Source organism: Contarinia nasturtii, unplaced genomic scaffold (assembly GCF_009176525.2).
Source record: "Contarinia nasturtii isolate CC-2019 unplaced genomic scaffold, AAFC_CNas_1.1 Cnas_scaffold_4510, whole genome shotgun sequence".
In the NCBI taxonomy this organism is placed as follows: Eukaryota; Metazoa; Arthropoda; class Insecta; order Diptera; family Cecidomyiidae; genus Contarinia; species Contarinia nasturtii.
Window position 1 is genome coordinate 6,875 of NW_022201801.1, and position 12,214 is coordinate 19,088.

The 12,214-nt window shown below is 34.8% G+C and overlaps 3 protein-coding genes across 7 annotated transcripts in view; 1 reads left to right on the forward strand and 2 right to left on the reverse strand.

Moving 5' to 3' along the window:
• The first annotated feature begins 347 nt into the window (after positions 1-347).
• Positions 348-8,186, forward strand: LOC116351041 (beta-1,4-N-acetylgalactosaminyltransferase bre-4-like). The gene is made up of 4 exons (XM_031783075.1): positions 348-526; positions 7,538-7,633; positions 7,690-7,819; positions 7,935-8,186. The coding sequence occupies exons 1-4, from the start codon at positions 441-443 to the stop codon at positions 7,941-7,943; spliced, it is 321 nt and encodes a 106-aa protein (XP_031638935.1). The 5' UTR covers positions 348-440; the 3' UTR covers positions 7,944-8,186.
• The window catches only part of LOC116351040 (queuosine salvage protein), a 6,306-nt gene continuing 1,950 nt past the window's right edge, over positions 7,859-12,214 (reverse strand). Inside the window, exons 4-8 of one of the 2 annotated variants that reach the window (XM_031783073.1) lie at positions 9,214-9,285; positions 8,887-9,144; positions 8,681-8,825; positions 8,538-8,600; positions 7,859-8,467 (exon numbers count right to left, since the gene is read on the reverse strand). In XM_031783073.1, the coding sequence (XP_031638933.1) occupies positions 8,295-8,467; positions 8,538-8,600; positions 8,681-8,825; positions 8,887-9,144; positions 9,214-9,285 (711 nt within the window). In that variant the 3' untranslated portion in view covers positions 7,859-8,294. The remainder of the gene's footprint in view (positions 8,468-8,537; positions 8,601-8,680; positions 8,826-8,886; positions 9,145-9,213; positions 9,286-12,214) is intronic. The other variant, XM_031783074.1, reaches the window with a different exon arrangement.
• LOC116351038 lies at positions 9,315-12,204 on the reverse strand. Of its 4 annotated transcripts, none has more exons than XM_031783067.1 (3): positions 10,116-12,204; positions 9,646-10,027; positions 9,315-9,485 (listed from the first exon to the last, which is right to left on the reverse strand). In XM_031783067.1, the coding sequence occupies exon 1, from the start codon at positions 11,894-11,896 to the stop codon at positions 10,571-10,573; it is 1,326 nt and encodes a 441-aa protein (XP_031638927.1). In that variant the 5' UTR covers positions 11,897-12,204; the 3' UTR covers positions 9,315-9,485; positions 9,646-10,027; positions 10,116-10,570. The 4 variants fall into 4 exon arrangements, with proteins under 4 accessions (XP_031638927.1, XP_031638929.1, XP_031638928.1 ...); XM_031783069.1 differs by having other exon boundaries at positions 9,315-9,482; positions 9,642-10,027; XM_031783068.1 differs by having other exon boundaries at positions 9,642-10,027.

The window sequence follows — 12,214 nt, forward strand, 5'->3', positions numbered from 1 at the left end:
AAAGAAGGGTTGGCACCAATTCATGTAAAATCAGCGTGAAAAACTGGGATATACCAATTGATTCAAACAAAGTTTCAGACAATTTTGATCAAGTTACAAAAAATTTGTTTCTAAAAATGTGCATACCAGCACAAAAGTGTACGCTTCTTCGATTTATGGCATAAAAAAGTCAGGTTAATAACGTGTTCTGTTCGAGATATTTACGATTTTTCCTTATTTTTACTCGATTATCGCCTCAGGCTGTAACCCCACTTAAGCTGAGCTGGAAAAAGTGGCCATATACTTTTTTATTCCATAGTGTCCATGGAATCTGTAGTAGGAATATTGCCCATGAATTGAGAATATCCCTGAATAGCTGCTCGAATATTATTTGTTTCGTTTTCTTCTCTTTCTTCCAAAAAAGACTTCCGTACAGTGGTATTTTCGGAGGTGTTTCTGCTATGACTGTAAAGCAGTTTAAAACTGTTAACGGGTTTTCAAACTCATTTTGGGGTTGGGGAGGTGAAGATGACGATATGTCTAATAGGTATGTGCCTTTTTTTTCAATCTGATATTAAAGAATCTCAACAAAAAGAGTATGTTTTATTATTTCAACAATTTCAAAGACAGGAGACTCTTGCAGTTTCAATCTTGTTTTATCAAATTTTGAGCTTGTAGTAATTGGTATTAATGTAACGTTCTTGTCTTTCGAATATTGCACAACAAGCCAAAAACCCATGATCAAAGTCTACCAGTTGACGCGAAAAGGTCTGCAACTCTTGAAAATGAGATGGTCGAAAACCATAGATAATAGACGCACGTGTACACTGAGTCTAATATTTTTGGTAGACAAAATTTAGCATGAATATTATTTATTTTTATTTTATTTATTTTCGTATATGAATCCTATGTCAATGGAGACTTTCTCTGCTTACTTTGATTGTTATTTTGTCTATCAAAAAAATACTTAGCAATTGTAGCTATTTTCGGATCACGACTTTTAAACACATGCCGCGCGAATTCCGGTGGTAGTTATCTAACGCTTGATCTTGGATAGAACGTAATGTAATGTTCCTTATTTACCAAGTGGTTAAACAAAATTACAATAGTTCGGCCACATTTAAGATACTTGGGCAAGACCACAAAATCAGGCCTAGCGATATTATAATTATAATTGTTAAAACCAAAAATCAAAACTAAAACTAAGAAGCTGCTGCATTTGGCTCGGCCTCAACCGCGTATGTATTGAATCCGTCGAAATGTATTTCGATTCCTGCATTCCGTCTGAATATATCGGGAGTGTAGCCCATGAATAATTCAATGCGACCTGAAATCAATTTAAACAAAATGTATAATATATTCTGATCTCCATTTATATAATTGAAATATTACCTTTGTATAAAATACATCTATCAGCCGCTATGTCGCGATGGCAAACAGTTTTCAATACTCTTTCATCTTGATTTTGTTCTTCTTCGGGAGCATTCACCATTTCAACATCCATCTCACTTTCATCCTCGATATACACTTCTTCGGCAGCATTCGCCATTTAAACATCAATCGCGTTGTCATCGATAACATGCATTTCGGCCAATTGTTCAGCAACATTCTCCGCTTCAGCATTTGGTTCAATGATTGGACGCCAGTTTTTTCGGTATACTTTAACCTTAGACACCAATCTAACCAGTAAACATATCGAAGTGTTAAAAAAAGTTTTAAATTTCCTTAGTACAGACCGATATAAAGTGGCGAAAAAATAAGTATGTGAAAATAGGGGGTGCCCATACCATGAGGGGGGGTCGGGGGAGCACCCCACTGTCAAAATTTGGTCGGATCAAAAAATAATGTACCACAAAGTTGTTCAGAATGACAAGAGAAATTTTTTATGACCCCTGCCCTCCAACTCCCCCCACCCCCAGGGGGGTCGGGGGGTCAAAAACCCCCAAGATATGATTTTTTTTACTCGAAATCTCGAAATTCGGAATCAGCATCCCAAATTACCCTAGAAATGATATTTGTCTCGTGCCCATTCACCCCAAGTCTCCCAACAACAAAGAGCCCCCCCATTGGGGTAAAATGATACAAAGTCGATTTTTCACATTTTGGGTGAGGAATTTTGTACTTAAATGTATGGCCAACTATAACTAATTTTATCCGCACATTTCATTTAGGCCATTGCCCATCCCCTCCCATCACCCCCAAGGGGGGTCCCCCTACAAAATTCACGAAAATTTCGAAAAATACCCCGAAATCGGGTCCATATCCAATCTAACCCCAAAATTAATAACATATTCGAATTCCTCGTGAAAAATTACCTATAGGCCCCATACATTGTCAATCTCCCTTGACATATGTTTAACTCCATCTAACTTGAACCTTTAATTCGGGTCGAAAACTAAAAATACCCCATTTCATTGTGACTTCACAATGGAATATTCACCCCTTATGACTCAAATGGGCATTTAGGTTTCTTCTAATGAAAGTTACGCATATCAATGTAGTTTCCATTGGAATATAATTTTGGCCGCCCTGAATGACCCAATTCGGAGGGCGGGGGTCAAAATAATATAAAAATAAACCCTTGCCCTTTTTTTCTGTTGTTATCAATAATAAAAATATTCTTGAAATACATAAAATTGACGGTATTGAATACAACACTTATAAAGGGTTTGTTATGACTTTTACAGGTTGCTTGTTTTTGAAAGATTTTTTTTGCAGCAAGCAAATCACAGTGAAAACTTGTGAATCTTATTTTCTCACCAAAATACATAATCTGGCAAACTTTGAGGAAATTTCAATGAAGGTTAAGGATTTTTTGACAGAATCACAAACACTTAATTTGTATTTACATGCGTGGTACCATACAAAAATCCATTTTTTTTTATTTCTTCGTGAAAAAAGTGTCGAATATTGATTGTATTACAAAATTAAGGCCAGAATCGGTTTTCTCGTGCCAAAAAACCCCCGGGGGACCATTTTTTATTGAATTTTCAAAGTGCTCAAAATTCATAAAAATGTGATTTTTTTTAAGAAACCGCCTGGAGCCGCGCTTCACCAAAAATCATTTTTTTTCGAATTCGATGTTATAGTCATGTTTCTATGACCTTCCTACAGAGGTTATAGGGGTACGATTTTTGATTATTGAAAAAATGTCAAAATCGAACCACTCTACTGTTCATATTTCGGTATAGTCTGAAACTGTTTCAGTTCATTCTTCTTAGCGCAAAAAGTAAGAATCGTTTTTGTAACGACTCAATTCTTGTGCACATATTGTCGTAGTGTGGGTTCCATATTTCAAATCCATACTCAATAATCGGTAATATAAATGTAAAGTAAAGGCGTTTTAACGTCCATGGGTCAACAAAATCCCTCCTGTTGAATTTTAACCAAGCCAATCTTGATTTTGCTTTAGCAACAACATCTCGATGTGTGATTTCAAATTCATCTTCACATCAAGCAACACATCCAAGTCCGTTATTACAAAGACTCTTTCAATTCTTACGCCGCCTATGTTGTATGTTGTAGTGGTAGTCATATTCTAGTAATCCTCGATGATATATCAGCATATGGATGATAATTTTTACTGAAACGATTTTAGTTTTTTTTACTAAAATTTTAAAGTAAAAATAACTAAAAAATTTCCCTTCATACTACCGAAAAAAAATTCCATAAAATTGACTATAAATTTTCAGTAAATATATCAAAAAAAATTCCCTTCATGAAGGGAATTTTTTTAGAAATTCCCTATCAGCATATGGATGATAATTTTTACTGAAACGATTTTGGTTTTTTTTTTCTAAAATTGTAAAGTAAAAACAACGGAAATGTAATTTCCGCCAAAATTTCTATGGTTTTTCCTATAAATATAACTAAAAAATGTCCCTTCATATTACAGAAAAAAATTCCATAAAATTGACTATAAATTTTCAGCAAATATGTCAAAAAAATTTCCCTTCATATTACCGAAAAAAAAATCCATAAAATAAACCGATTTTTTTCAGAAATATTTACTCAAGTTTAATTGTAGATTTTATGGGAAATTTTTTAGAAAATAAAATGAAAATATTACGGTAAATTTAAATGAAAAAAGCGTTACATTTTTTCAGTAAAAAATACTAAAAAAATCGTTATGTGTGCGGATATGGTATGATATGATTTTTGTTTTGTTGGTATTTAAATTTATTAATAGATTTCGCCCGTAGTAATCTGCTACGTGAGTCAAGTCATTCAGAAAAAGTATGCAATCATCCAATGAGTTGATACACTTTGATAGTTTTGTATCATCAGCAAATGAAAGAATGCATGAATTGTTCACGACAAATGGTAGATCGATGACAAACATGATGAACGATGAACAAAAGAAAAAATACAAATAATGAGTACATTGTTCACACTGAAATGAATCAACCGGCATTTACATCTCGGTTCCATGTTTTCGAATCCACGAAGTTCTGTTGCCTTTAACATTTTTGAAAGAGTGCCTTTCGTCGATAGCATTTGGCTGGTGAGTTGGCAATTTCTACCGAGAGTAGTTGTAATAAGCGACTGATGATGCTAACATGAGTTTAGCGAAACAATTGTATCGCAAGATATATACATTAAAGTGACAATAAGGTGTTCAAAAATCCAATTTGATTTGTGTTTTACTAATTATTACTTAAAAATTACAAAATTGCAAATGTTGTTTTTTTCAAATAAAAGCTAACATTCTAAAAGTTTTAAGGAATTCCAATACATTTTGGAAGTACCTTTTTTGGTCAAAAATGAAAATGTTTTATGGGAGGTACACCCAAACTCTCTTGAGATTGTGTATTTTGGCAAAAAATAAGATTCACAACATTTTATGGTAATTCAAATACTTCAAACAAACTTTTATTGCGTTTTGTTAATTCGAAATTGAAAGGATTTTAATTTTAGATCATCTGCGAATAATAAAACAAAAGCATTTGATACTATTTCGACAATGTCTTTAATAAAAACAATAATTTTCTTGCCAAATTACATAATCTCAGCAAATTCGAAGAAATTTCAATTCATATTAGGGGTACTTCCCATACAACATTTGTGTTCTTGAGCAAAAAATCCAAAACTTTATTCGATGGTACCCCTACACACAAAAAAATTTGCGGAAAAATTTAATGTAAAAGCGGTTACTGAGTAGTGTGTGGTTAAATTTAAAGGCAATGCGGTTAAAATTTCGTCATTTGGATTCTTTAATATTAGAATTCACCGCAATTTACCGCATTCATACAAAAATGACCGCACACGCATAAGAGTAAAAGTCAAACATTCAATCCACCATTGTCTTTTTTCTTGAATTCAAATAATAAAGATAAATAAATAATATGTATTATAAAAAGAATAGTTTCATGTATTTAACGAGAATGTTTTATAACAATCAATTCATACTCGAATATGGTGGATTGAATGTTTGACTTTTACTCTTATGCGTGTGCGGTCATTTTTGTATGAATGCGGTAAATTGCGGTGAATTCTAATATTAAAGAATCCAAATGACGAAATTTTAACCGCATTGCCTTTAAATTTAACCACACACTACTCAGTAACCGCATTTACATTAAAATTTACCGCACATTTTTTTGTGTGTAATATGCAGTGAAACTTTTTCAAATTCTCGGAATGTTATTTTTTGTGAAACAAATAACCTGTGCAAAGTTAAAGCTCATTACGATATCATACAGGCGTGGTATATCAATAAAAAAATTCAAATTTTTATAAATGGGTTAGCAAGTTGCCATTTTTCTCAAAAAACGCAAATTTTTCATAATTTTTTCGATTGTGACCATGTTCATGGATCAGTTCGACCTAAATGCTTGTCTGACCCTTCAAATTGACTTTAATCAATATTTTTAATGATTTGTCATGACATACAATCCATTAGAATGCATTTAAAATGATTTAAAACTATTTTGTACTCGGCTAATGTCATCGAAAAAATGCTTGAGAGTTGAAAAGTACCTTGAGTGCCTGGCCATTTTTCGGCCCTTATATGTTGTCGAATCACTGCGAAACCAGTTCCATTCGATTCCTCGTTGAAAATTAGGTGAGAAATGTGGTATTTGCATTGTTGATCGGATGGTCTATCCATGAAATATGGTCCAGTTTCCGAACCAATCCGGACCCTTCGCTGAAAATTGCAACAAATAGCACATTTGTATGAACAAGGTCAACTCATATGGGAAACTTTGGAAAATCTGTAGCTTCCAAAGTGTTTGTATGGTCCTGAGGTGTAGCTGGCGTCACGCTTGATCGACCTATTTTTAGTTTTGGTATGGGTTTTCCCGATTTTTTGAGGAAAAAAAGCGAAAAAAGTCCGAATTTTCCGGATTCTTCGATCTGGATGGTATTTAACCTGAAAATTTTTTTTTAACAAGGACTATTTCGACGTAATTTTTGACGAGGAATCGATTTAACACAATAAAAATGCGATCCGATGGCGTCTAGATTCAGAGGGTCATCAGAGGGTCATACCATAGAATATGAAAATGTACCGGGCCGAACGGAGGTTCATCTGGGGTCAAAGTCGTAGAACAAAAGTTGTTTGTATTGAGGTCCTCTATAATAAAAAACATGTCTATGGTACATTTCATGAAAATGGATCAAATGACCCACCCTAATCCGAACATTTATCAAAAATTGCAATGTTTATTGTACTTTGTTGTAAAAACAGTGTTCAAAGAATTCAATGAAGAATGACAACTGAATATTCATCAAAAATCAGTGCTTCCAATGTTGAATCCATTTGATCAGAACGTATTTTGTTGTGTAAAAGGATTCATTCAATACAAAGTTAAAATAATATATTTCAATTCTATATCACTATTCTTCATTTTTATTATCTACGATATTAACAATACTGAAACCAATGACTTTATTTATCATTTCAAACACAAAATAAATATAGCTCCGTCGGCACTACTCAGATACAAACAACAAAATTTGAATACAATTGATAGGTTATGTTGTTAACGGATAGAAAAGATCACAGAAGTAACAAATGTGTTTACTTCAGTTTATGCTTTTATGAACAAGTGATGGAGTTCAAAAGTTATTTTTCAGAAAATTACAGTATTTACATTTTAGATATGTTTTTGACCTTAGGATTTTTTCTTGTCCATTTGGATTTTTCAAAAAATCCAACAATTTAGTTTTTCAATAGAGTGTAGTACATCTTTTATTTATGAGTTACCTTGTGCAATCTTGTTTAAAAACGTAATAGAATTGAAACATTCAAAAAAAGCGCGGCCTTCAGAGCACGATTAGTTTGAAGGGTTCGAGCGTCATAAATCTTTGTGTAAGTAATTATATTTCAAGAAAATGTGGCGATGGTTTGCTTGTATCGGGCTACAAAGAGCAACAAAATATGTTGGATGTAGATCTCATTAGTTAAAGTGAATTTTCACAGCTTGTACTCGTAAAAATAAAGAAAAAATGAAATGTCCTTTTTACATTGTCGAACCTCCCTTATCAAATTTCTGCGGACGCTCTTTATTCTAGACTAATAGTAACGTCTAAACTACATTTTTTTTTTCTAAAGATTGAAACATGTTGGATTCCACATAGCTAGATATCCAATCAATATAGCGCGCTATAAAATGCTTAGCCATCGTAAGGAAAAAGCAAATCCAAAACGGTGAGTAATGATGTAAAGTGGTCACATAAATAAGTTTAAAACTTTCTCATACATAGATACGAGAAGTTAGTCACTGGCACTAAAAGATTCGACATAGAAGGATTAAACTCTTTGAAATATGAAGTTCGGGCTTTTGAACGCAAAGTATTATACACCTGGATTTTAGCAGAAATTAAACAGGATTCGGTAATACAAATCGTAATACATTAATAATAATTATACATGTTTAAGTGTTTAAATTTTTGTCTCTTTTCACATCATTTTTATCGTTCACATAACAATGAAATGGATTTTACTCCAGCACAGCTGATTAGTGCATTGGCATCCTTTTTTACAAGAATATAACAGAGAATGTTAAAATTAGTTTTTATATATTATATCCATTCCATTTATGTACAATATTTTAGTATTTTCAATGAAATTACATGATATAACATCGCATTATTCGAATATGTATCTTGCCAAAGTATGTCTTCAGATTTGTATTTTGGAATTTAATTTGAAAATGATATAAATTTGTGAATAAAAGGAAATTTATTATTATTGAAAAAAAATCTATTTATTGTTTTATGACCGGAAAATAAACTTTGCTAAGACCGTGATGCTGATTAATCTTCCACAATGAAGATCGTAATTTTTTCAATTTAGTTTTTTCTGTTTTTTAATAAAAAATGCCGATAGTTTTATGAAAGGGAATCTTTTCGAACTTCTTTTCGAACTTCTTTCGGTAGTCCCATAGGAAGTGGTCAAGTAAAATGGAATTTACATTTGTTCTGGGAACATCGGGATAATTTAATTCAAGCTCAGCAATTACACGTTTTTTCAATTCTTCAACTATAAAAGAAAATAATTAACAAGTTTTTTGTTACAAGTGGTCATGTTACTTATTTATGTTACTTATTACCGACGAATATTGTCGTTCCACGAATTTCTACTTCCTCTTTTGAACCATTTTCCAAAATTGTATCTATAACATTTATACGATTAAACTTGTATATTTTATTGTATATTTTGAGAATTACGATAAGAAAGTTGGTTTTAACATACCTTCTTGCAATAGTTTCATAAGATGATCATCGTAAGTCATAGCACCAAAATAAACAAGAACTTGAGGTACACGGTAATCAGCAAACATGGTGATATATTCAATATCTTCAAAAAAACCATCGCCTTGGCCGCCAAAAAATGCCCACTATATAAATAGTTTGGTTTTAGTAAATAATGGAGAATTCAACAATATTTTTCATGCCAACCAGGTCTCCAATCAAAATTTGTGCACGTTTATAAATAGAAATTCCTATGCCATTCCATTCTGCTTCGTCACGATAGCAGGGAAATTCATCGGTAACAATCCGCAAGAGACGTCTTGCAGAGTGATCAGCCTCAATAAGACAACTTTCGAATTTCGCATCAAATTTTTCAATCAATATAGTACCGACCTCATGCAAACATTTGAGACGTTCTTCAAGCAAAGGCACTTTAGTTTCATTGTCATCTCCACGCAATATATCCTGATTTATATAAAGCAAAAAAAAGTAATTAACAATTTTTTAGATACAAATGGTCATGTTACTTATTACCGATAATTCTTCGATGGTAATTTTCGAATAGTAATTTGCGTTTGTAATATCAATTCCACGATTTATTGCTGCCTAGGGTTAATCACAAAGAAAAGAATGGAAATAATGGAAATTAATCAATATGTAATGGAACGTAATGGAAGTAATGGAAGTAATGGAAACATATAATGAAAATCAAATATGTATAGTTTAAGAGCAAAGTAATCGTCACACATTTGCAACAACATTGCTTTAATTTGAGATTTGGTAGTAGTGTTAAGAATCGCGTTCTGCTGTGGAAGAAAAACAAAAACAAAATGCTTAATATAGAATAGCACTTCGTGCCAAGGCCACTACCTATTTCAATAAAAAAAAGAATGGAAAGTAAAAAAAATATCATCATCAATATATCAATTGGTCTAAAATGAATGAAACCAAACGACACTTACTCACACAACGTAAATTACTCGTAGACTGAGTAAACTACGGGAGACGGCCGAGGAGGATATTCATTTAATGAGCGGCATTATTAGCCGCCCGTTGTCGTAAATAGGCAGCACTCCGATTGAAATCACCATTGATTGGAATATCTTGTATCATACACAATGCTTTGTATATCATATTGCGTGATGCATTCAGATCACGGTCAAAAACAATAGTTTGCTTGCGTCCATTGTATTGTTGATTCGCGATAGAATGTCCATAATGCTTGAGATTCGGTTCCAATTCATGGCGATGTTTTTGTCGGAATGTATGATGAATTTTGCCTATCCACTCATTTGGTGGTGGGAGAACATGGTTAAGGGCCGGTTCGCAGTTGTTGCAAACTAAGAAACTGAACGATACGATAAAATTAACATTCATTTCATACGACACATTTACTGAATAAAATAAAAATGCAATACAAAAAACAATAAACTTACCGATCCTTTGGATTCATATTCTCCGGTCTTTCGCGGTGCAATGGTTGGTCTAAGATATCATGATCACGACTACAGAGCATCGATGTTCCTGGCTCATGAACAGCCATTATGCGACAATATCGATCAATGGTATGCGTTATGAAGGCCTGTGGTGTTCTGCAGTGTCCCTTTATCGGCGAATTTGCACCGATTTTTGCGTCACCCAATGCATACACGATGGTCTGTTGTGCTTTTGGAATTTCTTTTTCGAGTAGGGTCATATCACGGGCCACTTGATGTGCGGCAACTTGACGTTGAATGTGCTTGTCCAGCTCTAGTCGGGCCACACGCCGTTGGTAATGCACTTGACGTGATGCCATAAAGGAATCCAAATTGTATTCCAAATATAGCTGGTGATTTGCGCTTTTGCTCGATGGTTGTTCGCCGTAAAGTGCGTGTAAATCATTCCGCTTTTGCTACAATTCATCTTCCAAAACGCCCGTGTATCGTCTCAATCTGTGCTTGCGATTACGTGCACCCGATTTGGCATACCACTGTTTCGCTGTCAATTTATAGCTCCATTCGAGTGTACTCTTCAGATCACGGCTTGTTGTCGATCGTGATACTTTGGCGCCCGGATCATCTCCAATGATCTTTGTGATTTGACCAGCTCGAAACGCAGCTTTAATGTCTTCCGGACATTTTGGCGGCTCTTTCTTTTCGTACTGTTTCTTGCCCTTTTTCTTCTTATTCATTTTCTTACTCGTTTTGGTCGGTGCACTCGTATCACGCTTTCGACGAATCATTCTCAGACATGCTGTCACACCGTCGGTCGTAAAATAGTTGCCGAAAATTTGTCCGTTACGATTTATTTTCCGCAAATTTACATACCGATTCCAAAATGCATCGTAATCATTGTTATCCCAATTTGGTTTGTCATTTCTTCTTACTTTATCTTCTCTGCGGGCATACAATAAATTTGTCATGTCGATGAAATCTTCCGTATCGAATTGAACATGTTTGCGTTTGTTCTTCGATTGCGGAATGGCACGAAACGACCGCCACTGCTCATTTGGATTGGCCACATTGTGCTGTTGAATCCAACGCTGTAAATGGATCAGCTCGTGCACGTGTTTATAGTACTTGGTATCGTCTGTTGTAGTCCACAACCAGCCACGTGGTATGAGATGGTCGTCTTGGAACACAACATTTTCAGGATCATTTTCGTAGAGAGCAATACGGTCGAGTGGCAACAATGGATGCAACTCATTGTAGTATTCGGTTAAATGCGCGCGAGTGCCGGCATACAGCTCGACTTCCGAATCTTCGTATTGCAAAAAGTCCATCAACACATCAATCTCCTGTTCCATAATATTTTTGCGCTTGAAATAATTGCGAATGTGATCGTTGCCATGCATATTTGTGTTATTGCGCATATTTGTGGCGGACAGTTGGTAAGCAAAACTAATCGGGTGAGTTAAGTTGTTAATGTGTGGCTGAACTGGAATGTTCTTATCCCTTAGATATTGTGCAAACCTTGGATTTAATGGACAATTGACGTTAGCTTGGCAATGTTTTAGGGCGAAAAAATATTTGTGTGCATCGAAAGGCGCTAAAAATTCTGCACGGAATGCTGCATCGTTGTTGCTATCGACCAAACGATTCAATTCGCTGTGCACATAGTATGCCGATAATCGCGTCAAGTCGGACATCTCAATCACAGCATTATCAATGATTGCCATTAATCGGCGTTTCATATCACAATCTCTATTGTTGGCGTTGTCAGCATTCGCTGCATTCATTTGATCTTTGTTTCGTTTACCACCAATAGGAGTTTCTCAAGAATGACCGCAGAGACATTTTGATGGTGAATGTCTCTTGGTTCGGATCCGATTGTTCACCTTTGCGGCGACACACTCGTTCATTGCGGAGCGGTTGTAATGGTGCTCTAGCCGGTGCAGCCGATGTCGATGGAATGGCCGGACTTTGAACTAACGAACGAGCGACAGACGGTGCCGTTTGTACACGATTTGAACGGCGTGCTGGTGGTTGTTGTGTGAAACGTGACGATGACGGCCGTGGCGCAGAGGTCAAACCACGTGAAGTGGATGGTTCGTCTC

Excerpts from the sequence above, each read along its gene's own strand:
- LOC116351041 (XM_031783075.1), top strand. The coding sequence starts at position 441 with ATGACTGTAAAGCAGTTTAAAACTGTTAACGGGTTTTCAAACTCATTT. Across the intron at positions 527-7,537 it reads GATGACGATATGTCTAATAG|ATTGAAACATGTTGGATTCC; the intron begins GTATGTGCCTTT and ends TTTTTTCTAAAG. Across the intron at positions 7,634-7,689 it reads GAAAAAGCAAATCCAAAACG|ATACGAGAAGTTAGTCACTG; the intron begins GTGAGTAATGAT and ends TCTCATACATAG.
- LOC116351038 (XM_031783067.1), bottom strand. The coding sequence starts at position 11,896 with ATGAATGCAGCGAATGCTGACAACGCCAACAATAGAGATTGTGATATG.